The sequence below is a fragment of the Primulina huaijiensis genome, chromosome 17, assembly GCF_012295235.1.
Source record: "Primulina huaijiensis isolate GDHJ02 chromosome 17, ASM1229523v2, whole genome shotgun sequence".
Classification (NCBI taxonomy): domain Eukaryota; kingdom Viridiplantae; phylum Streptophyta; class Magnoliopsida; order Lamiales; family Gesneriaceae; genus Primulina; species Primulina huaijiensis.
The window spans coordinates 3,638,529-3,662,696 of NC_133322.1; the positions used below are offsets into that span (position 1 = coordinate 3,638,529).

General features: G+C 34.9%; 3 protein-coding genes and 2 long non-coding RNA genes across 7 annotated transcripts; all 5 read right to left on the minus strand.

Annotated features, from left to right (window-relative positions):
* Positions 1 to 1,899: 1,899 nt before the first annotated feature.
* LOC140963537 (uncharacterized) lies at positions 1,900 to 2,775 on the minus strand. The gene is made up of 2 exons (XR_012172701.1): positions 2,345 to 2,775; positions 1,900 to 2,245 (listed from the first exon to the last, which is right to left on the minus strand). It is a non-coding gene; the product is annotated as an uncharacterized lncRNA (long non-coding RNA).
* A 115-nt stretch (positions 2,776 to 2,890) lies between these two features.
* Positions 2,891 to 5,227, minus strand: LOC140963370 (amino acid transporter AVT3B-like). Of its 3 annotated transcripts, none has more exons than XR_012172678.1 (3): positions 3,871 to 5,226; positions 3,298 to 3,360; positions 2,891 to 3,199 (listed from the first exon to the last, which is right to left on the minus strand). XR_012172678.1 is itself a non-coding variant. In XM_073422665.1 (3 exons), the coding sequence occupies exons 1-2, from the start codon at positions 5,152 to 5,154 to the stop codon at positions 3,355 to 3,357; spliced, it is 1,290 nt and encodes a 429-aa protein (XP_073278766.1). In that variant the 5' UTR covers positions 5,155 to 5,227; the 3' UTR covers positions 2,891 to 3,199; positions 3,315 to 3,354. The 3 variants fall into 3 exon arrangements, 1 of the variants encoding a protein (XP_073278766.1); XR_012172679.1 differs by having other exon boundaries at positions 2,891 to 3,216; XM_073422665.1 differs by having other exon boundaries at positions 3,315 to 3,360; positions 3,871 to 5,227.
* Positions 5,228 to 9,422: 4,195 nt separating this feature from the next.
* On the minus strand, positions 9,423 to 10,060 carry LOC140963616 (uncharacterized). Its single transcript, XR_012172715.1, has 2 exons — positions 9,910 to 10,060; positions 9,423 to 9,777 (listed from the first exon to the last, which is right to left on the minus strand). It is a non-coding gene; the product is annotated as an uncharacterized lncRNA (long non-coding RNA).
* Positions 10,061 to 13,160: 3,100 nt separating this feature from the next.
* Positions 13,161 to 14,753, minus strand: LOC140962511 (tetraketide alpha-pyrone reductase 1-like). Its single transcript, XM_073421458.1, has 6 exons — positions 14,531 to 14,753; positions 14,263 to 14,435; positions 13,999 to 14,187; positions 13,738 to 13,900; positions 13,394 to 13,586; positions 13,161 to 13,319 (listed from the first exon to the last, which is right to left on the minus strand). Exons 1-6 carry the CDS (start codon positions 14,655 to 14,657, stop codon positions 13,163 to 13,165), a joined length of 1,002 nt encoding a protein of 333 aa, XP_073277559.1. The 5' UTR covers positions 14,658 to 14,753; the 3' UTR covers positions 13,161 to 13,162.
* A 130-nt stretch (positions 14,754 to 14,883) lies between these two features.
* On the minus strand, positions 14,884 to 22,405 carry LOC140962510 (protein NUCLEOLAR COMPLEX ASSOCIATED 4). Its single transcript, XM_073421457.1, has 15 exons — positions 22,001 to 22,405; positions 21,820 to 21,912; positions 21,595 to 21,671; positions 21,149 to 21,201; positions 20,976 to 21,015; positions 20,577 to 20,677; positions 19,898 to 19,980; positions 19,695 to 19,796; positions 19,106 to 19,164; positions 18,831 to 19,005; positions 17,766 to 17,939; positions 16,695 to 16,854; positions 15,763 to 15,820; positions 15,551 to 15,656; positions 14,884 to 15,362 (listed from the first exon to the last, which is right to left on the minus strand). Exons 1-15 carry the CDS (start codon positions 22,337 to 22,339, stop codon positions 15,165 to 15,167), a joined length of 1,818 nt encoding a protein of 605 aa, XP_073277558.1. The 5' UTR covers positions 22,340 to 22,405; the 3' UTR covers positions 14,884 to 15,164.
* Positions 22,406 to 24,168: the final 1,763 nt, after the last annotated feature.

Here is a 24,168-nt window from a genome sequence, read left to right on the forward strand (position 1 = left end):
TATATATATATAAATTTTAAAAAACCGTTGATTCAAAGAATTCACTTTGAAAAGAGAGAAATGTCCTTAATCGACTAATGGGAGGGTTTAAAAGTGATATATAATATCATATAACAAAAAAAAATATTACTTTTAATATTTTAAAAAAAAATTTAAACTATGAGACTTGCTCTTTAATCGGAGAGCCGAATTTAAAAATTATTTTATCAAGTCATACGGTCTCTACTCTCTTCGGTTTTGAATTCCTTGGTCAATTGAAAATATTCTTCACGGCAAAACAATAATTAATTATCAAAAACAATGAAAATTATATATAATAAGAAAATAGGGAGAGAGGGAAAAAAAACCAATATAAAATAGTTACTTGAATCCATCTCATCTTGACAATATATACAAAGACAAACTTCATTATTTCTAAGAAATATAAAGTAGCTAACTAGGACGAAGAATATAATTTGTATTTTTTTAAATATATTTTTGGTCCTACATCAATAATGTAACTTCTATGTAAATAGAGAAAAAGACAAATTATATTATAATACTAAAAATATTATTTCTCTTCAAAAATTTATTATTCAAATGTCCAAAGTTGGACATTGCCAACATTTTCTCTCTAGCTCAAATTTTGTCTGATTAGTTGATAGTATTAGCATTAGTTGGAAAGTTTGTAAAAGATTTCTATGAAAGACAATGTGTTTTAACAATATTAGTGATCATCTTTCGGGATCTATTCAGTCAATCAAAGATGATAGGCAGGACTTTCTTAACATATCAAATAAATGGAATACTGCATATTCACTATATTATTTAATAGTTATACTTACCCAACCTTTAGCGTTGATTGTGAAATCGTTTCTCAAAACACAAGTCAATACATGAAAAAAAAAAAAAAATTCCAACACATAAATATTATTTTTTTGTGAGCTATATTATTTAAAAAATTGCATAATATAAATTGATTTGAGTAAAATACACATTTTACTCATAAAAAAATATCATTTTCTAAAAATATAAAATATCATTTTTTATATAAAAATGGAGCAACAAACGTTATTAATTAGAGTATGTCTCTTGTGAGACGATCTCACGATGCTTTATCTGTGAGACAGATCAACCCTACCGATATATATGATAAAAAATAATACTTAAATAATATTTTTTCATGAATGACCCACGACCGATATACATAATATAAAAAAATAATACTCAAGTAATATTTTTTCATGAATGACTCATATATTCGACTCACGAAATTAATACGTGAAACCGTATCACAAAAATTTTTGTTTATTGAATATTTTCATCAAAACATAATATATGTTTCCAATCTCATATATCTTTATTTTTCCACTTTTATCTTCTTCTTTTTTTTTATTTTCGGTGTAAAGTCAAATTTTATCTTCTGTCGCAAATTTCAAGATTTAATACGCTATCTCCCTGTTTTTTTAAAGTAAGAATGCCGCACATCATAACACATAAAAGCTAAAACATAAAATTATCATAAAAAACTAAACTAAATTTATCGTATTTAAACAGATTGTGACAATCGTTTTTAAAGTTAAATATCTTCGAGAATATGTCATTTATTATCTAAATCGTGTTCAAAAGTATTTTAATATCCTCAAACACGTTATTTCAATTAGGCGTCAATTTGCTACGTGTTAGACACGTAAGTGAATAGTTTTGTTTTTGGTTCTCTAATGTTACTATCGTCCTTCTCGACGAAAAAATCATGATAACTAATTCATAATGACTCAACGTGTGTAAGATTTATTTAAAACACCATGGGACCGAAAACTTGGCCCAATGATCTGAAATTCTCAGCGTATTAACTCAAGTTCGAGTTTTTCCTTAAATTAAGATATTAAAAAAAAAGAAAAAAAAAACACACCCCCGATATATTCCAACAGTCTGTTCTTTCTGATATACGATAGAAGGCAAACCAAGACTCGGCAACTTTGTCCTATTATTACATAATAACTGAACTATATCTCGCGCGCGCGCGCACACAGAGGCGGATCATATAATATTCCATGGATCGGCTAGTCTTATTATCGATGTTACTATCTAAGCAGTAGCTGTGCACGTGGGACAGGCACACCCTGCGCCACACTTACAAAAGGCCTTCCCTGTTCCGCCGGAGGCTGTGGCACTGCTCTTCGAGCAGGTGCAAGGATTGCAGCTGCAGTGTTCCCCGCACGAGCACTGCTTGTGTTCCATACTGTTGGGATCTCCGCCAGAGCACCTGCATCCATCCGATTGATCAGCAGCTAATTAAATCCACTCCCATATGTCATTCGAGAACAATAGTAATTAGCGGGTATGTTCATGCGCACGTACTTACAAGTGATGCCGCCAGGGCACGGTGAAGGACACCCGCACCTGTCGTCGCACGCTGCACCTCTTCCTCTAATGTCCGCCATTACCGTCTTCGTTTTGATAGAGCGAACACGTTTATCTGCTACTATATATAAGGAGGCGGTGGTGCTCTCGAGAATGGACGTTTGGCAAAAACGTGGTCGACAAAATTACACTTGTCCCGCATGCACGTCCCGTGTCCTCATTTTACTCACCATTCACCACGTACAAACTAGTTTATATTTATATATGTCTATCTATATCTGTTAACCCTTTTTTGCCTTCTTGTATATTTTATGACACTTCATTGCGTGTCGTTCATCCACACTATGCAAATATCTTTTTTAATCAATTTTTGTCTGCTTCAAACTTTTAACAAATCGTGTCCTAATAAGTTTGCTACTCAAACTTTGCACCAAATTTTCTGCTACAAGCAATCATCCGTCGAAATGATTGTACTTACCAGTAACAACATGATGGAAACTCTCAATTTCTATAAACAATTTTCAAACATTACATTAAAATGTATATGAATTGCAATTTAAACCCAACCATTCATCATATTTCTTGTATAAAAGGCAGTGCCATTACATCATATTATCAACAAAGACCGAAATATATATGTTGCTACAAAGTGAAGTGCTGTGTGTGCGTGGTTGAATTCAAATACTATCAACCAACACAATACCCAAATTCGGAACTATATGTATCTCTACTTGGTAACATCAGTGGAAGCCCTGCTAACTGGGTAAATCTTCATCAAATGCATACGCTTTAGTCTCACAAGTGCCATCCGTTTCAGAAGTAAATACATCCACATCAAGTAAATCACCATTGTTCTCTGTGAATCAGAAACATCTTCAAATAATCAAATCAGGGCTATTGTTTTGCTAAATAACTGGACTAGAAAATAAATAAAATAGCACGAATTCAGTGTACCAAAATTGTAGACCGACATTGCTGAACTCACAGCCAGTCTGATCGATATGGTGTCTTTCAAGCCTGATAACGAAATGATTTGATTGTTATCGGATAACCAACAAGGTTAGATTTAATCTCAATAACAATTAAGAAAAAAAAAACCCAAAAAATCTAAGATAGCTTCCCAAAAAATAGATCGAAATCTGAAGAGACGCATATAATCTACTACCAAATGCTGAAAAAAAAAAATAATAGATGTCCATTGACATGCATATGTTTGTCCAACACCAAGTACATGTCTCCTTTTCTCATGGATGGACATCCTTAGATGAGAGAATCAACATGCCTTGTTTATCACAACAAATGAGTTTTTACCACATCTTTCAGGTTTGGTAAAGTAGCATCGAGCCATTGTTTTATCTATCTTCACATTCATTTTTGACTAAATAATTGTTTCCAGAAGATGAATCAAGTGACAAATGCTTCGATAACTATTGCGCAGAGGAAAACTGAGAATTACGTTTCGCCCCAAAAATAATAACATGTCGGTATACTTATTGTCTGAACTACTCGCAATGAATATATTCACACCTTGACAGAGAAAATCTCCAGGAGGGAGTACCAAGTCCCCAAAACCCCAAGAAAAACACCCAAGATAATTAGGCCCCAATCAGCACTAGCTTGTCTCCAGCTGATGTCTTCCTTGAATGCTAGATAATGGAACAGCGCGGGCAAAACGAACCCAAGAGCACAGCAGGTGCTGCTGCCCACCAACGACAAAAAATCAGCAAAATTTGGAACAAATAGTGCAACTAAACTTACAACCAGCACAAGCATCCATCTCATCCACAAGCAGTAATTCCCCGCCCAGAACCTCCTCTCAAACACTTCATAAACTGGGTTCATCATCAACGGTAATGTAAAGAACAAATTTATGCAGAGGCCTAGCTGAACCAAAGTGCTCAACAATCCTTTCCCCATGTTGGCCGTGATTATATCCTTTGTGTTCTCGCCAAACGCAAAGTAACCCATCGCTCCAAATGCCCCATACATGGCAGCAATGAAGAGCATGGCCAATCCCAAAATCTTACCAAACTTGGACTTGTCCTTCATCTCCGACTCCAAAGGCAATGCCATTCCAATCCCCTCAAACGAATAAACTGCCACTCCCAATCCATAAAAGAAGGTGGAAAGAGTTCCAAACGCCTCAACCACTGGCATTTGCTTCATGAATATCAGGAAATCCTCAACAATCACAATCCCCATAGCCGCTAAGTCCACAATATCCGCGAAGATGCTGAGGGGCGCCAAAAGGGTCAGCGATGCAATCGAATTCAAGCCCAATTGAAAGGGAAAACAAGTCCAAATATAAAGGCTCTTGGTGCTTACTCCCCAGATCTGGGGCCCAACCAATAAGGAGGAGGAGGAATTGAAAAGATTGACGAGAGTGTCCGAAATGAAAATGAGATAGCCAACACAAAATCCAGCTTGGGACAGAACGATCATGAAATCAACGGCACATCTGCCAATGGAACCAGAAACAGCGAAACCCAGATCGCCAAAAGAAGCAATCGCATAGGAGGAATCCCCAAGCTTGTGACGGGTTCTGATTAGGAGCATCATTCCATGATAGGTGAGAGCGGCGACAACGAGAATCATGAGGAGACTAGTGACCCAACCCGTACGCATAAAGGTATAAGGGAGGCCGAGAACGCCGGCCCCAACGATGGCTATAAAGACATTTGCGAACGTCTTGAGCTGAGAAGACAGCGCGTGGCGCTTGTGGCCGGAAGGAAGCAATAGAGGTGTGTCCTCTGTGGGCAGCGCATTCGACGATGAGCCGGCTTCCTTTCCTTTCTCAAACCCCATCACCATCAATATCTTTCGATTATCGGTCTTCGCCTATGTGATGATAATGAGGGATATAGCTATAATCTACCCACAGATCTTGTGTTGGGAAAATGAGGAAAATGCGACGGTTGGGTTGGAAGTGCTTATTAAAAAACAAGGGGTGGATGTAATTTATTTTTTAAATTTTTATTTAAACTTATTTAAAATTTAATTTTTTAATTAAGGGGTGGATGTAATTTATTTTTTAAATTTTTATTTAAACTTATTTAAAATTTAATTTTTTTAATTAGTGTATTTAAATTTTCATTTTAATTTTATGTCTGATAAAATTTTAAATTTAATTAAATAAAAAACTTACACTATCCAACCCCACCCAACTCAACCCACATCTCACTCCACTTCTTCTCAATTTTCACAATTTCTTCTTATCGGTATTCTCTTATCCTTCTTCGTATCAATTCAATTTTTTTAAAGTTTGTTTGGTTTGTAACAATGAGTTTACAACATATTGGTCTGCCAGAAATCCAACGAGAGCATAATGTATTCGTAAGAAATTTTTGGTTTGGTCGAGCTCGACTCATAAATTCGATTAGTGTTATAGATCTATTTGTTAATTTCTTATACATGTTACCCTCGTCAATTTGCACACACGCATACAAACCCCGACATAAATTGAATTTTGGGTCGCGTGAGCTCGACCCAGATCTCTTCACACCGAGCTCTTCACACCTCGACCCACTCTTCACACCTAGGTCGAAGCTCTTCACACCTCGACCTAGGTTCGAAGAGCTCGACAAAAAAAGAGCTTGATCCACCTATGAGTCGAGGGGGTCGAGTGCTTGATATTTGGGTTGAGGGGCGGTTTGGGTCGAGTATACTGTTATTCCACTCAAATCTCAGGGACTCGACCCAAATTTTTACATTAACACTACTTAATTTTAAATTTTGACAATTAATAACATTTTTGTTTTTTTGTTTTTTGCAGATTTACTTCCCCACGAAACTTGTAAGGGATCAATTCTTTGATTGTAAGTTAACTTTAGGATCAAAATATGTTGAGATTTGTAAGAAGATAGTATCATTTTTGAATGAGAAAGAAATGGAATATCTGATCCATCATACACAATTTGGTAATTTAATTATATGTGCTAAAGATTATAACAATTCGAATCAACTGTTGTGGTTTTTAATGAGTAGACAGAGTTATGACAGTGGATGTGATCAATTTGGATGGTATATCGTAAACGATCTTTACGGTTTTCATTGTTAGAGTATTGTTTGATCACTGGTCTAAATTGTTCAAAATTTTACCCAGTCATACCTTATGAAGATGAATTTAGGTTGAGGCATTTTGGTGAAAGAGGCAGAATATGTTTTGGAGATTTCATAGTTATAATAAATTAGTATGAGAATGACTTAGGTGAAGAGATAAACGTGGAGAAGTTGAAATTGGCTAGTCTTTTTTTCGTGGCAGGTGTATTGGACAAAGAAAAAATAAAAATGATACACTAGACTAAAAATGGATTTTATTAGTTAATAACTTTGATAGTTTTATTAACTATCCATTGGGTAGAATAGCTTTTGAGGAAATACTTTGTGTACTAAGAAAATATCTCGAAACTAAGTTTAGAAGCTATGAAAATTTGGTCGGACGTCATGAGAATGATCTAGATTTCAGTCGGTGCGGTAGCTTCCATATAAGTGGATTTATTCATCCTTTACAAGTAACTAAATATTTTTCATTTATGAAATATTGTTGTCATTTTATATCATACTAATAAATGTGTTTAACTTTTTTGTGCAAGATTTTGGTGTGTCTATATTTTTCAGCAATTGCTGAAGTATTTGCTAGACATCGGGAAGGTTCCAATTTACCGAAACTTTGGATGTGTCATTGGTTGAACATGCGCCATATTTGATATCCTCTTGCACATGCGCCATATGCTAAAAACAAATACTTGAATCTATTATGCTCATCTACTACTAAATCTATTATAGTACCTGGATTTATTCTCTTGACCATTTTCAAATACGAAGGCAGAAGAGCGAAACTTCTTTCTGGATCGCCTATGAAGATATCATGGACAAGTTTTTTGTCTTTCAAGGCTTTGTAATAAGTAAGGCCAACCCCCTTATTCCGCATCATTGTCATAATAAATTTTGGTTGAGGTGTTTTTTGTTGCCCCCGAAAGTTCTCTACCAACATATCACAAATGACAAATGAGCTTGCTTGTCGATGCCTTTTACGCATTCCTGTCAAGTCATAATTGTGTGTGTTGCAATATGTACGAATCACAAAATCTGTTGAGTCATCATGTTTTGAAGTCCAAATTCTCCAGCTGCAACATTTAGTCACACAACAAACCAAATAGCAATTTGGGGAAGATTTGATACTCTCAAACTCAAAAGACAAGTTCAAAGCAATTTTGGATAACTCTTTCTTCACTTCAGTCTTGCTTGAAAATCTTTGACCAATAAATAAGTCGGAATCATCGGTGAATGAATATGTATCATTGTTAGCTTGAACATGAATCTCATTACCATGAGCTATATTGATGTACTGGACGTAAGTTTGTAGCATGACATCATTATCATCCATATGCACTGCATCTAAGTCATCTACATCATTTTTTCTGCTTCACACATCATTCTCTTCCATATTTTGAGTTGAACGTGAATTATTTATGTATTTCATTACATCATCATTGGTACAATGGTACTCGATACTACCATTACTGGCACTGCCCCCATCCAATAGTATTTTGCCATGTGTCAGTTATTATTTTTTTAATTCTACCAAGCTGCTCAACCATGGTTGGGTTAATTTAAAAATTGTTCAATTCCTCTCTCAACAACCTGGGTCACGTAATTTCAAATTTTTGAAATCTTCTTTGTGAAGCTTAACCTCCTCTCTCTCAGAAGTGGAGTCTTCCACCGTACCTCCACCACGGCGGTTCCAAAATCCACTGTTACGACGCCGAAGCCAGGTCAGTGAAAAATATTATGTGTTCTATTTTGCTTGTAAAATTTGTAGAACATGAAAATACCCATTGTTTTGTGATGTAGTGTGTGTGTTTATTATTCTTGCAAAGTGAAGTAAAGGTTCGTATAAAGCTTCGAGCTTCAAGTTCCGATCAATAAGCAATGTGTGTTTATTAATTCTTTTAGGCTTCCGTATAAATGTGTAAAATTTTATTTATTAAAAAAATAGTTGAATGGGCGGTTGGGAAGAATGGAAACATCCTCTCTCTGCTTTCGACACTCCAATTTGTAAGTATTCTTTGCAATGCTAATTCCAACTGCTGTGTGCTTCTGTTGAAACAAAGGCTGGTACCTTACCATGTACGAGTCATGAGTTTCTTGAGCAGAAATAGTCGAAAAGACTGATTCCACTTGGCATTGAGGGCCAGGTGAAAATTCTGAGTTTCTAATATATACTTAGTCTCACAGGTTCTTTGGCCTGGAAATGAATGGAAACCGGTAGCCCTTTCTCGTGTTGATGTTAGTTGATTTGAATTAAGATTAAGAAGCACTGTCATTCTATCTAATAGATTGAATCAATACACAACCAGAACTAATAAACTGGGAGTGGAACAAAAATAAAAAGCAATGCAAATTCAATTCAATGTCTTTGTGACTGTTAAAAGAGTGCAAGATGTAACATTGTGATGAATCTTTTTTAAAAAATAGAAAAAGTCGTGCATTTCATCTGGTTTGTTTTTTTGTTTTTTAATTGATCCAGTTGCAAGATGTAACATTATGTACATTGCTCCTTTATTTTTTATTCCCAAATTGATTTCTCATATTTGAATGTGGCAGATATCAAATTGTGTGCATTTCATCTAGTTTGTTTTTTTAATTGATCCAGTTGTTTCGTTGCTTGAAAATGGAAGATAACAATCAACTGGTCACATGAAGAGTTGGAAGGAGACTATAATGAAGAAGCTGGAAATGTTGAGGTACAAAATGAAAACTCTTTTGTCCATGTTTTGGAGAGTAAATTGGAAGTGGGGGGCAGGTTGATAGCAACCATTTAAACAGCCTGTTTTTCCGTAAAAGGATATCAATGATGTTCCAAGGAAAACACTCGACTCCGTATTCATGAACTTGCTTCCCTAAACATAATGCACAAGCAGAGAGGATGCTTACAAAGGTAGCCTCATTTGGCCGTAGAAGACAACAAATTACGTACCCATCCACCATCATTTTTCTAAAAAAGGCAATCGCTTCCCTAAAACGCCATTTTCTCGTGCAAGCATTGCATTATTAATATTTAAAACAAAAACGCAAATTAAAGAACCAGCAGTAGCTTCTTCACTCATCGCATGCAAGCATTTAGATTCTGTAGAGATAAATCTACGGGACATTTTTCCGAACAGGTGTAGTGCATAAAATGATGAATACCATAAGCCCGAGCATTTAGATTCTGTAGAGCTAAAAAGCAAGATGTTGTCTGGTTAGCTCACTTCTTGTTACCCTGTAAGCTCACACTGAGGCGCACATCAGCCAAACATACGGAGACATATTCATCAATGAAGCACCCACCAATATGACAACCACTTCTACGATTCAATTGTGCTGAAATTTTCACATCCTCGGTTCAATCCATTAAATCATGCTGCCTTGATAGCACAAACAAACTTATTTCTTCGAACATAGATCCATCAACGAAGGAAAAGACAAACATAAGAGAGAAAATCTTGTAAAACAGTAGATTAATTTTAAAAAAAAAGGCATAAAATTACGAAGAGAAACATAGAATTCGAAGGGAAAGCTAACTCGGATTTTGGAAAGAATTCCCTTTCTTCTCGAGAGTATGAGTATCCGTGTGAAAATGGAGTCTTCAGTTATTCGGCAATGGTGAAAATGGAGTCTTCTGCTCTTGAAATGGGGAAAACTTTCACGGGCACTCAAAAAAAAAAAAAAGGAGCTCAACCATACCATGGTTGGGTTTGCAAAAAGTGGCAAATATATTATATTTGTTAAAAAAATTCATGCATTTTTTTAAATATAATTATTTGCCACGTGTCAGCCTTTGGGTGGATGGGGCAGTGCCCGTGAAGGTAGCATCAACTGAACCGTCATTTGAGACAAAAGTTCTAAAAAGATAGTGATCATACATATTTGTTTCATTATCGACACAATATCATTCAAATGAGTCACATTTAAATCCGCGAACATGATATTTTCAGTTTCAACAATATCAAGAGAAACAATATTGAGTTCAAATTCAACATGAAGTTCATGTCTTTCTTTTGCACATCCAAAATACAAGTATGCTTTCAAATCATTATCATCTTCAATATAAAGTGGACGAATATTGCAATGCTTCACATCAGTAAGATAACTTAATATCAGTTTTTCTATGTCAACTAGATTCATACTTTTGTATATCTCGTTTTTTATATATTCCATAGAACAAAATTTCAGAATCCAAAGGAATCGCTGCCCACTTACCACTGAACCATGAACGCCATTTAAATATATTATCTTCCTTAATTTCTCATTCCCCGTTGTACTCAAAGACAATAACGGTTGGCATAACCTACAAAAAAAAATAGATAAGAAATGTTATTAGATCCAATATTATATTAGAGACAAGATTATTTATTCAAAAGAATATGCTACTCGAAGGAGTCACAAGAAAGAAATAAGTGCCTAGGCGCTACAAACTAGCGTCGCAGCGCCTGAATTGACGAAGCTTAAAAGCCTAGGCGCTACCTCAAAGAGATCACAACAATATGCAACACTCGACCTATGAATTGCAACACATACACGTCACTCGACCCATGAATTGCAAACAAATACACAGCTCGACCCACACACACAGCACCTTGACCCACACAGCATACTCGACCCACACATGCTCGACCCACACACACGACCCACACATTAGCACACATGCTCACCCACATCTCAGCACCTAAACCATGCTCGACCCACACAACACTCAACCCAAACAACCTGCTCGACCCACACACTTAGCGCACTCAACCGACATCTTACAACACTTGACCCACATGTTGAGCACACACTCCATCTACCTGCTCGACCCACACATGTAGCACACTCAACCCACAATACATTGCTCGACTGTAAATACTCACACTAACTCCACCCACAAAAATTCTAACAAAAAACGATCAGATCTAAACTGAACAAATCTAGTTGCTACAACATAACATTACGAATATATACTTACTTCTCTTATAAATCTTCAAATTTTCAAATGATATTTTATTATATTTTGTTTTGTTTGCTTTGAAGAACACAAAAATAGCTAAAATGAAATCCTGAAATCGGGAGACGAGACCAATTAAAAAATATTTTTTAAAAAAGTGAAATCTAACTAACTAATTAATGAGCTAATTAACGATCTCATCTAACTAACAAAGTCAACTCTCTTTCCTCGATTTAAAAAGTCAAAATCTTTTTTATTTAATTAAATTTTAAATGAATCATATATTTTTTATTGACTCTCTTATGTATACTCGTAATTTGTTTTTATAATTAAAAAATAAAAAATAAATAAATGGTAAAATATTTTTTAAAAAATAAAGATTGCTTATATATATTTTCTAATAATTTTATTTATATCCAAATGAGTAATATCATAGCTTTAAAAAATAAATAAAGATTATATTGTTATTTGAATTGATTATATTTATGCAAAGCTCCTATCATAATTTTAGAAATGGTCTGAAAGATTAAATTGGAATTTGAAATGTTGAAATTTAAATATAAAAAAAAACATAAATGTTATATATTTATCATGTAATGGCAATTTTTTTTTAAAAAATGTTTGTGCCCATTTTTGTCTATGTAAATATATAGTATATATATTGAGAAATATTATAATTAATAAAATAAAATGGATAAAATATCTCACTATAATTTAGGAAATTAGTAATGGGAAAGTGGTCATACCACTATATACTTGATTCACGCTTGATATAGTATTGAGATTAAAATGGATAAAGGATGTTGCCATGACTTACAAAATTGGCAAGGGGTAGAATGAGGCTTGGAAAAGTGATCATACCACCATATCATTCACGGGTAAAATTTATTTTCATCCTTGAAGTTTGAAACCAGTTTTATAGGTTATCGCAGTCATAAATATAAATAAACAAAGTAGTGAATTGGTTATAACAATAACTTTTGACTTAGTAATAAACGGTTAATCCTTAAATTAGTAGCAGAGACAATATCACAAGTTCGATTTATATTGACTGTCATTGCAATTATCGAGAAAAAAATTGTTGAGATACGATAATTATCCTTATTTGGTTGACCAATCTAAATATGACGTTTGAGTTGATGTACAATTTAAAATATTTGAGTTAAACCATATTTACAAGTTATAACTTTTATAAAATGACAACCGTTCGATTATATCCCAAAATAATAATAAAATAACTTTTATAATAATGATAAATAGTGAAACAACAATTATTGACAGGAATGATTCCTCGGGATTACATTGAATCCGAGGAATGAGAATGTTACAAAATCCATAAAAGCCAGCAATTTGTTACATTTTCATATATCAATAATTATTCTTATAATATTTAATTAAAAAAAACCCTTTGAATATAAAAAATTAAATAAATCGTGTATCTATTTGATTATTTCAAAAATAAATTGAATTGAGTCAAATTTTAAAATTCAATGTAATTATTAAAATCCAACTGGCCGAATCATTACCTTTATTACCATACATGTTTTTATTTATAAATCAATCAACAAAAACAAAATGATAATGACAATTACATTATTGTTTATAGAGCAATGGACTACAAAATATATCATCTTTACCGACCCAAAGTGTATTATCTTTCCTTGGGATGCCGATAATGTATAAAGCAATGGACTGCAAAATATATATATGGTCGGAAATTTAATTTTAATTTTTTCCCAATCAAAGGCATAAGTTTGAGGGGACTTAACACACAAAAAAGACATGCTCCATACGATTATTTATGATAACCACTATATTCATTTTTGTTTCGTTATAATTTTTTGGTATCGATTATGATGAAAGAGTCGAGACAGAGGTTAGATGGCCTTGCTGGATTAATGATTCCACACAATCATCAAACATGTCTTGAATTGATCTGAACTTCATTCCTAAACCCTTCAGTTTCGACACATTGAAATCATAGTATGGTCTGTCCAGTTTCTCGAACCTGAACGAAGAAAGTTGCAACATCAGATTCAACATGGTTCTCAATTATATTAGTTGGTGACTGAGGATTCTCACCTTTTGGAAATGGGTAGTGCAGGATAGCGAGCTGATAGAATTGATGCCAATTCATTGTTGTCCAGAACAGTTGAGCTGCAAAGATACCGCCCTTTCGCATTCTCGTTCTCAAAAACAACAATATGGCTCAAAGCAACATCGTCTATGTGAACATATCCCATTCTTCCGTACCATTGAAACTTCTCTGTTTCTCCTGGTGTGTGTGTGTGTGTGTGTGTGTCGGTGTTTTTTTTAAAGGAGACGAGCAAAAACTAGAAGTCAGTTACTCGGAAGTCGGAAGTCAGTTTTGTTCTACTCATCTTGATCTTAGATTCTTAATCAAGTGTTATGTTATCCATGACTACCTCTGAGCAAGCCAAGTACATCAGCTGAAGTAGAACAAAGAACAGGGGGCAAACAGGGTCCAATCACAAATGAAGGCAGAACAGTGACCAGATTGATTTTGTTGTTCTCACTGAATTCCCACGCAGCTTTTTCCGCTAGAGTTTTTGACATTGCATACCAAATCTAGTAGGAACAAACAACCCAGAAAAAAGGCACCTACGTATGATATACTTACGAAAGTATATATAAAAGATATTCAAAGCTGCTACTTATGGGAGTACCTTGTGTTCTTCACACAGCTCCACAGAGCTCCAAGATGACTCATCCAATGGTACATCTGGGTCAAAATCTTCTCTTGCCCTCACTGTCGATGAAGATGAGGTTAGAACCACACACCTCAAAGCTGGATTTCTTTTGCACGAGCGTAACACATTGAGAGTGCCATCAATTGCAGGTTTCAATATTTCTGCCTGCCAGAAATCAAAATCAATGCTTGTCTCATGGAGAATATAGAGTACTTGAGATAGGGAGTATATAAAGCATGCCTCTGGATCAGAAGTATGATGCCCTAAAACAGGTGAAGCAGTATGAAACACTCCAACACAGCCCATGATTGCTTCATCAAAGCTGCCTTCTATCATCAGGTCTCCTCTCCCCAGGCGAAGCCTTTCTTTTGCTCCATCCAGCTTCCACAGATGCTCTACTTTCTTCTCATCTCCTGATTAAGAATTGTAAGAAAAAAGTAAATACCATTAATATAAATATAATACCATATGAGCAAAGTTATTCTTTCAATTATACAGTTGATTCCACCTGGATCTCTGACTGCTCCAATGACATGATAACCAGATGAAAGGAGGCGCTTGATCAACCATGAGGCTAGAAACCCAGCTGCACCAGTCACACACACTTTACCCTTCACTTCAGGCATCTGATTCATTCTCCTTTTGTTGTATTAAAAATATTGTTATATGATATGAAATTCTGTTTGGCGAAGCCAGGAATAAAATTTATACACCCTTCAAAGCAATGCAAGTACTAGAGAAGGTAGGTCATCTGATGTTTGTGTCTCATTAATATACAAAATATAAAAATAAAAGGCAACAAGGTTGGAGTTGAGGTTAAACCTGGTTTACAGGTATTAAGTAGGCAGAGAAGCCAAAAAGTATGACGATCATCAATGTGCTCAAATTAATGAAACATAACAAAACTGTAATAGAGTTGGTTCTTGTTAAATAAGAATGAATCTCATTATCTGGTTGAATATAAGCTATTCTAGCACAAGGATACTTCCTCCTACAAAGGAACTGTAAAACAAAAATGGTAAAATTGTCTGCTATGAATCTCTTCATGCCATGAGACGAAATGGTAGCTGCAATGGCAGTAATAGAGAAATGGTAGATCAAAGTTTCTCTTTGCCACTGTGCAATTGAACGTAGCCATATAATCAATTTGTTCGCATCCGTTTTGCAGATTTATCACTGTGATCTTCAGATATGATGATTGCTTGGTCATTATCATTCATTGGAATAGATTCTGCATCCTTAAATTTAAATGTCCAACCAGGAAAGTCAAACTCTGAGAATAAAGACGATGGAGTTGTTTTGTAAAACGCCAGTGGTACTTGTTTGACCCTTCTTCTCATCTGCAACAAATATTAAGCTTTAAATTGCTTACTGACTTCACCGCAAGCAGAAAAAATATAGTGGTTTAAAAGATAATTGCATTGTAGGTCAAGTGAAGACGAAACAAATAAAGATAAAAAAATTTGGATGAATTTAACTAAAATGAGCACACCATGGGGTTATCTATCTTTCTCCTCAAATAGTTTACCTCATTATTAAAAATTGTTGCATATGAGCCAGAACTAAAGTCTTTAATAGCAATTTCTGGAGCTCTAGCCCGGACAGCCAAATCATTCTCAAGTGACAAAACAAATCTAATCACACGAGAAGAGAATCAATTAATAATTAGTGCAAACATAAATGTAATATGTTACAGTCAAACAACGTGAAAATACTTGTTAATTATTCCATAGAACATACCTTGAAACCGGAGGGCAATAATGATAACGAAGATTATCAATTTCCCAGAGAGAGCTACCTGTCCAATAATTGCCACATATCTATCGTTTTAGTATCTTATTAACTGAGAATCTATAATAATCAGATTAGAGTCAGGGAGCTGGATAAGATTGAACTAGGTGGCTAGTGCACTTAGCAAACCTATTTCCATTTTACAACTACCTACCTGTGAAATAAAAAAATATAGAAATGTTCCAAAAAGTGTAAACTGAAGAATAAATATGGATTTTCTGAGGTAAAAATACATGATTTCAAGGGAAAACTCGAATTATCTAGGCACATCTCATGAAGCAGAACTGAACTTCTCGGACATTATATGGAATCCTTTTGGTACAAGATCCTTAAATTGATCAACAAACTACTGGAAAACCAATTCAGACAGAACAAGATGCAAAACGGTTTTTATGATAGCGCACAGGTCTGACTAAAGAACACTGGTTTTGAAGCGTAGTCTCGAAATGTGATTTTATACTTCAATTAATTTGTATTCCTTTGACTATTTTTTCCCTTCATTACACAGAACTGTCTGGAAGATGAAACTTAGATCCATCGTACTCCCAAAATTTAGGACACTTCCTTGGCCATGTCGAACAATTTTCTGTATATCTTTTTTTCTGGAGAATCAAAACGCAAGTCAGGCCATATCAGGGTTGTATCCATATCCAAAATATATTAGACATAGCACAGGATGATTCAAGAAATATCCATGGATTACAAATCATTGACTTTAATGTGGAAGTAACAAACTGACTTTCACTCCAAAAATAATGCTTGAAGAGTGAAATATAAAACAACGGAAAATAGAAGTAAATGGCATGTAATAGATAACAATTTACTTTAGGAGAGTTTATTTATGCAGAAGGATAACCAAAATAGAGAAAGGTAAAACTTACGCATAGCATTAGTATCTTTGGGATCACTTTCCTCATTTTTAAAGTGATCAAATCCTCCCTTCCGGTCGAACAACACCTGGATATCGCTGCATTTTTCGGCATTTTTCATGCTCTCATTTTCTTCTTCATAATTTCCTCTACCGGTTCCAGTACCACCCTCCTAAATGATACAGGTGTGTGTCACCAACCATTCATTTCAACACATACAAACAATGCACAGAATAGAATAACACTACACATCATGCTCTTTTGCAACGCAATGATCAAAAGGATCTTTTTACTGCAACGCAGAAAATAGGTTCGATATTGAATACCGACGAAAGCTTAATAGTTGATGTCTCATTTCTTCTTGTCAAAGATGGGGAAGGATTCTAAGGAAAGTCTATCACTCTTAAGACATGCTCATAATGCAGCATAACATGACTACACAAAAAAACAAAAGGTCACTTGATCATGGCCAGAATAAAGCCAGAAATGGAGGGATGAAACTGCTTTGAATACCCACAGTATACAATATCATATAAGAACTAATTATAGGAATACCCAAGTTGAATGTGCTATATGCAACAACAACAATGAATCTAGAGATCACATTTTTCTATCTTGGAGATTCACATATTTTATCAGATGTATGATCAAGGATTAATCGATAGAATCACGATTTCTAGGGATCCAGCAATTTTTAAAACTTTATAAGGACCACCAAGTCAGTCGAGAATTCGTTTTAACCAATACCTTCCTATCTCACCCAAGAGCAAGCAACATGCTAAATTTTATGTCAATCACCTGAAGATATAACACAAATCATTTATCATCTGCATGATTTACTTTGCATCATTTTCATCAAGTAAAAATTAAAATAAACAAAAAGTAGCATTCATATTGTGAGGCTGAAAGAAAATACATAATCTAAGAATGTTAAGTTTCTTGAGAATTATATGATCCATAGCACATGTCATAACATTCCAAATACTTATCAAGGCAAAAATATTACTTTACACCATGTTCAAATCCCCACCTTATAAATGATTTAAAAATTATAGCCTAAAAAGGAAATGATTGAGCTCTTACCCAATGAAACAAACAGTTAATTGAAGGATGCCTCTCTAGAAGATTGTGCACCAAAGCAACAATAACTAATGCTCCCGCAGGAGGAACACACAGTGCTAGTCTGCTCAACTTCTTACAAAAAGCAGCAGCCAAATATGCTGGAAGAAGTGACGATTTCAAGCATGAATCCAACAGCTGAGAAGAAGTTTACATGATGATGATAATTAGCACAGGACAGGCATCGGAGAGTAAGCCATACCCAAAAAATGTAAGAGCAAGATATATGATATGTAGTCCATAATCCATATTGCAAAATATCAAAATATTATCAGCAAGCAAAACAGAATAACTATGTAAAAGAAAATTATGAAATAATTATTCACATCCAGTCATATTTACGAATTTTTTGACAATAAACCATGACGATAATTTTGACAAATACTGCCCGAAATTGCAAGCCGCTATGATTTGTGTACAATGCAATGAAGATATTAGCCCGGTGTACTAGTTTCATATGAAACAACTTGTACTATGCACTTAAATGCCATGATACCCTATGAAATTTCGTCATTTTTTTGTAAGGTTTGTCTTGTCACATGACACCCAGGCCAATTATATTTGCTGGTAAAGAGATCTAAGCCTGAAATTCGATCACTGGTCATTACAGCTTTGAACATTGACCGCACGGTTGGATATGAAGGATACTAAATAATGTAATATAACTTCAGTCCATTTCAATGTTTCAACACTCTTGCACGTACGAAAAGCTAGCAGTATAATTAACAAATCGAGTGAGCTTGGATACAAGCACTTGACACAGAAAAGGGCTTTCTTAAATAAGATGCTAAAATAAAGCATTATTAACTATTAAATATTTTAATGATCAAAATCAACTGCCATTTCTACCCTTAAATATTATTATCAACTGTGCTTATTATTGAACTTAAATTGCCGACACTGGCACCATGTAAAATTCACATGAATACATATTGTTTTAAAATATTTAATAAAAACTTAAATTGCCAACACTGGCACAATGTAAAATTCACATGAATACATATTGTTTTAACACATTTAATAAATTACCTGAAAGAACTTTGACCGGTGTTTGGCCATAAATATAGAGGGCTCCAACAGAGCATAAAGCTTGTCATAGAAGTTGGGATATTCAATACCGTGTTGTGTCATGAGAATATACAAGCTGCTTAGGGCCATAACACTTATGACACCCCCAATGTCATATGATCGCGTCAAGAAATCGCTACACATTCAGAGTTGAGAAACAATTAAAAAAGCTTTTCAGCAGAAACAAGTTAATAATCTCTTGAATTAACGCAATCATGAGATTAAGTAATATTTACCATAACATTATGGGACTAGTGAGATAAGGGATGACAGCCTCATGAAGGGTCACAAGAACCTAAAGTTAAACGGCAGGACATGTGAGAGCATATAATGTAACAGGGATACCTCTTACAGAACTAACAATTAAATAAAACAAGACAAAATGAGGCCAAACTTGCAAATGATAGATTAAACAGTTCACAGTTAATTACCAAATGCTGACACTTCACACTCAATTATCTTGACCAAAAAAAATCACATGAACTTAATGAAAACATTTCACCAGAAATTTGAACAAACAAAATCCAATTTTTTAAAAATATATTTTGATTTTTGAGTCCTAACGAACACATACACACTTTTTGTGGAAATCCTACTGAATAACAAATTTAAAAGTAGCTCACTCAAAAAAAAATCAAGTTATAGGCTAAATGTTGCAGATAGAGTTCATAAACCTTAAGACAAAAATACATATCAGTTTGAAATACTAATTCTTAATAACAAAAACTTCTATCAAGTCCATTTTACACAAGCAAGTGTTTCAGTAGCATGCATATCACGAACCAAATCCTCAGTGAGTCATGCACATAAATACTGAAGATTTACCTCCTTGTATACGTCAAGAGGTATGGGCAATCTAAGAAACGCTATCCATGCTTTTGTAAATTTCAGTTTCATTTTCTTCGAAACAGTCCTTGAAGGCAAAAGCTGCAAAATAATCCCAAATAATTGATTTTTTTTTTGTAGAAAAGTGAAGTTAGTTATCATTTGATACCTGGACTTCTATTCAACATTTTCTCAAGATATACCTTATGGTTAGGCTTTCGAGACAGGGAATTACTATCTTCTCTTGTGGTATTTTCTTTGCTATTGCTTCTCCCGATAAAAATGCCTATGACATAAAGATAACGACATACAAAATACTGCTGTCAACAAAGTTAAAAGTATAGGCTGATCAAATGAAAGAATAGCAGATAGCCCATAAGATTAATGGGATAAACATGCAGGGAATATCCGTCGTCTTCGATTTGTGACATGATGTCTGACGTCAAGATGCGCAAATGGGAATTAAAATTAATAATATGAATAGTCAAACCACTGAAACATGGTTCAATATTTCTAGAGAAACCAAAAGCTTAGAGAAAAGCAAGAGTGATAACTACATATTCACATGTATAATGTAACATACGAGGCATCATGAGCACATGTTGGTTTGATAACATTTTCTTGCAGCACATGACATATTTCTAATTCATAGAGAAGGCCGTGGAGGTGATTTTGAATGAACTTTAGTGGTACTTGAATTTTCCAAGCAATCGACAAGGGAAGTATGACATTAGATGCAAGAAACAGTGGCACTCAGATATATTATCTACAACTTAAGACTTGAGAAGCGAACTATGGAGTCCGTGGAGAATTCAGATTAAGATGATAGAAAAAAGGATACATGATGAGACATTAGTATACGTGACAGCAAAACAATATTACCCAAATCAGTCCACGCCTCCAGATCTAGCTTTTCCCCTGAAGCTTCCAACGGTGGGATATGAGATAGAAAATAATGAATCTTGTAAATGGAGAGATCCATGCTACGATGCAAAAGGAGAAAAATAAAAAATTACTAAAACATTAAGTTATGTTTCACTTTGTCACAAGGTAAAGAACCCAAAGTGCTCGTCATTGAAAGTTGATTCAAATATGCCTATAAACCAAGTTAACACAATCATGTTTTATCAAGGGTCACCCAACACCCTTTAATTACGCTCTCTTCCAACAGCCTAATAAGTCAATCAGCGTGATTCAGCACATCCTCAATGAAAACTGATAATTGAATCATATTCCAGCCATTTCTCATTATCAGCTTGAAATCAATAAAGAATTACTGACCTGGATGTCACATGGCTTTGATTCTCAACAGTTTTGTCTCCTGCAGATAATAATAGATTTTCAGACTTACAAAGAAACCGTGTTTACCTTGAAGAATGAGAACTGAGCCCCGTGGTTATAAAATGAATACTAATTCCATTTTCATTGACAATCCCCATAGGCAAGAGAAATACCTTTTTCTTCCATGGTTCTAGCGATCTTGTCCAGACTAATGTAAGTAAAATAACTGTACAAAAGGAAGGTGATTAAACTAACAAGATGAATAAAAATAACTATGTTCAAAAGCAGCAAGCTTCTAATAATATCTATGTGGCTTTGGTTTAAAAAAAACAAACAAAAAATAAGCTACAAGACAGAAAATAACCACACCCAAAAAAAACGCACACATGTGACTCGAATGAAGTACTTAAGTCTCACAAAACCAACCGATCCACCAATGATTAACAGGTTGCCCACAAAAGAGTCAGTGAGTTGTTCGTAATGATGAGGGAAATAAGCAACTAAAATATTTGGGCGAACGTAAATGAATCGTCTCAATCAAGCATCTCATCATAGTCAACATCATAGAAATATATGCTCAATTGCCGTGGTATGTACATCTTCATCTCATGGAACATACCAGACATCTACGAAATTGAAATACTTCGTGGTAAGCAAATCCAAAAGACTATCATCGATGCCCAACATAGAGTGAACCTGCAAGTGTGGAATGAAATAAATAACCAACTAACCCGGAAGCACCTAACATCTTATCACAATTATGTTCATTGCGGCACAAGAAGGGGGCAGAAAAAAAAAAAGAAATTCGATATAACAGCAATGGATGGATATCTCCCAAACTAACGATGGAATGGAGAAGCTTGTGATAAATGGCAGAATGAAATTTCCCAGCGCTGCGCATTTTCACAAATTCCATAACGGCGTCCAGAGCAACTTCCTGGATTAAAAAGATAATCACAAATGCATCAACGGACAATGATTTTTAAGGACAAGAACGAAAACAAACGTTGAGAATAAAATTGTACCCGAAAAGCGTCGTCGGATTTCGAGGAGACGAAGACGTCGCAGAGGTTCTGGACGAAATCGTCGAACTTGGAGCGCAGCCAGACGCGATAAACAAATTCTGGGTCGGGATTGGATTCATGGGAAGGATTTGATGCAGGGAGGAGCGGGAGCAGAGGAGTGAAGAAGGACTGGAGAGAGAGGAGAGATTCGAGAGCGTGCTGAGGCGGCGAATTGGGGGTGACGAAAGTGAGAAGAATGGGGAGGTTGTTGATGTGAAGCCTGGAAGTCAGCAACTTCTGGCCCAGAATTTTGAGGTCCGCTAGACTATATTTGTCTCTCTTCTTCTGCTTGGACGCCATGGCAGACGCAGAAGAGTGAAGGCGGGCAAAACCAGACTCGGTTTGGGGTTTTAGGTTTTGTTAATTAATTATATATGGTTTTTTTAAAAAAAACCAATATCACATTGATTATAAATCAATTTAAGAGTAGTGGAGTACACAAGAAAAATGATTTAATAATATATGTACATATATTTATTATATACACGCATATATAATAAAGTTGTGAGTGAATCTAATCTATTTTTTAATAATTTGTTAAAGGGTCGATTAAAATTCGACTAATCAATGTCGAGTTGAATTCGAATAACTTGTATATTTAATTGAGTCGTGCTCGAGTTTTAATATCTACATTTGATTAGCGCACGAACTTTTCGAATAATCGTTATATATATGTGTGTGTTCATAGTGTTCAGACTTCAGAAGAAGGTCGTGTTCTTTGTCCTCGGTCTGTGCCTGGTCTTCATCTTCTTCGTTGAACCTCTATAGTCTATGTACACGTACTATGATGTGCCTTGTCTTCAGCTCCGGTGGAATATGGGCCTAAGATTTGCTCAGACAAAATATAAACAAAAGAAAAAAAATTGATCTATTTCAATCGAAATTCATGTCTTAATCTCGAGTTATTTGATTTACCTCAGGTAAAATTTCATGTTATTACATTAGAAAATTCTGTATGTTTTTATTTTGTTCTCTTGAAACTTAATATTTGTACACCAATGTTCTCCAATTCTGAAAATGTGAGTTTTAATTATTACAACATGTCTAACATATCTCATGCCAGTTATGATCTAAGAAAACTCATCATACAAGGTCAATGGAGAAAAAATCCAGCATCGTTTATTCTTCAAATACTATTATCTGTTGTAATTGATATCCCGGAGAGACTCGGGTCGTGGGTACTGGATGATCCCGGATCATGGGTTAGGTCCTGACAAGCTTTGAGTTGGTTCGATAATAGTCAGGCAAATGACCGTCCGATACATCATCTCCCCGGACTGTCAGAAACCGGGTTTCCAGACGAGTTTCCTGGTGATGGTTCTCTACTCGGATTACCTCGATAATAGCACTTCACTCGAGTGCACATGTATATGATACCTTATCTTGGTAATTATTATTGACAAAATCACATGGATTTGATAAGAAAAAAATAGACAGTTTGACGAGTCAGAAAAGCAGGGTATGAGCAACAATCTTGCCATAATTAATAAGTGGTCACTGAAAACAAGGTCATTATTGACTTTCTTTCTATAAATATCAGGTTTGTTTAAACATTGAGTCATTCATTTACATATTGCCTACAACATTTACTACAAAACTCTCCATATAATCGTTGACTGACTTGAGCGTAGGAGTTGTCACGCCGAAGATTCTTCCGGCGTCCATTAACGTTCTTTCTCTCTTGAAAGTGCAGGTCCAAATGCCCGGACAACCATCTCCAACTAATCAACCCGACCCGGTGAAATCGTCCACCAAGTTCTTATCCGATTCATCCGGTCTCATCAGACATAGTTAACTTATTTGTTTTCTTTGTTATCATAACGAGGAGGGTGTTTGTTTGGGATTTGCTTAAATACTTTGACAAATTCAAATAGCCGAGACATGGCCATAACAATTTTATCTCTGAAAGTGTGAGATTTATTTTTCTGATAATGAAACAAAACTTAAAATATAATATTTTAATATGAAAAAATTTACCATCGACCCATGTATTTTTTTTGCTTTAACATGAGTTCGTACACGCACTCAAACATGGTTTTTTTCCCCCTATATCATGTCGATAGATATATGGCACTGCATCCATTTTTTTATTTTTTTATTTTTATTTTTAATTTTAGGTAGTGAATAAT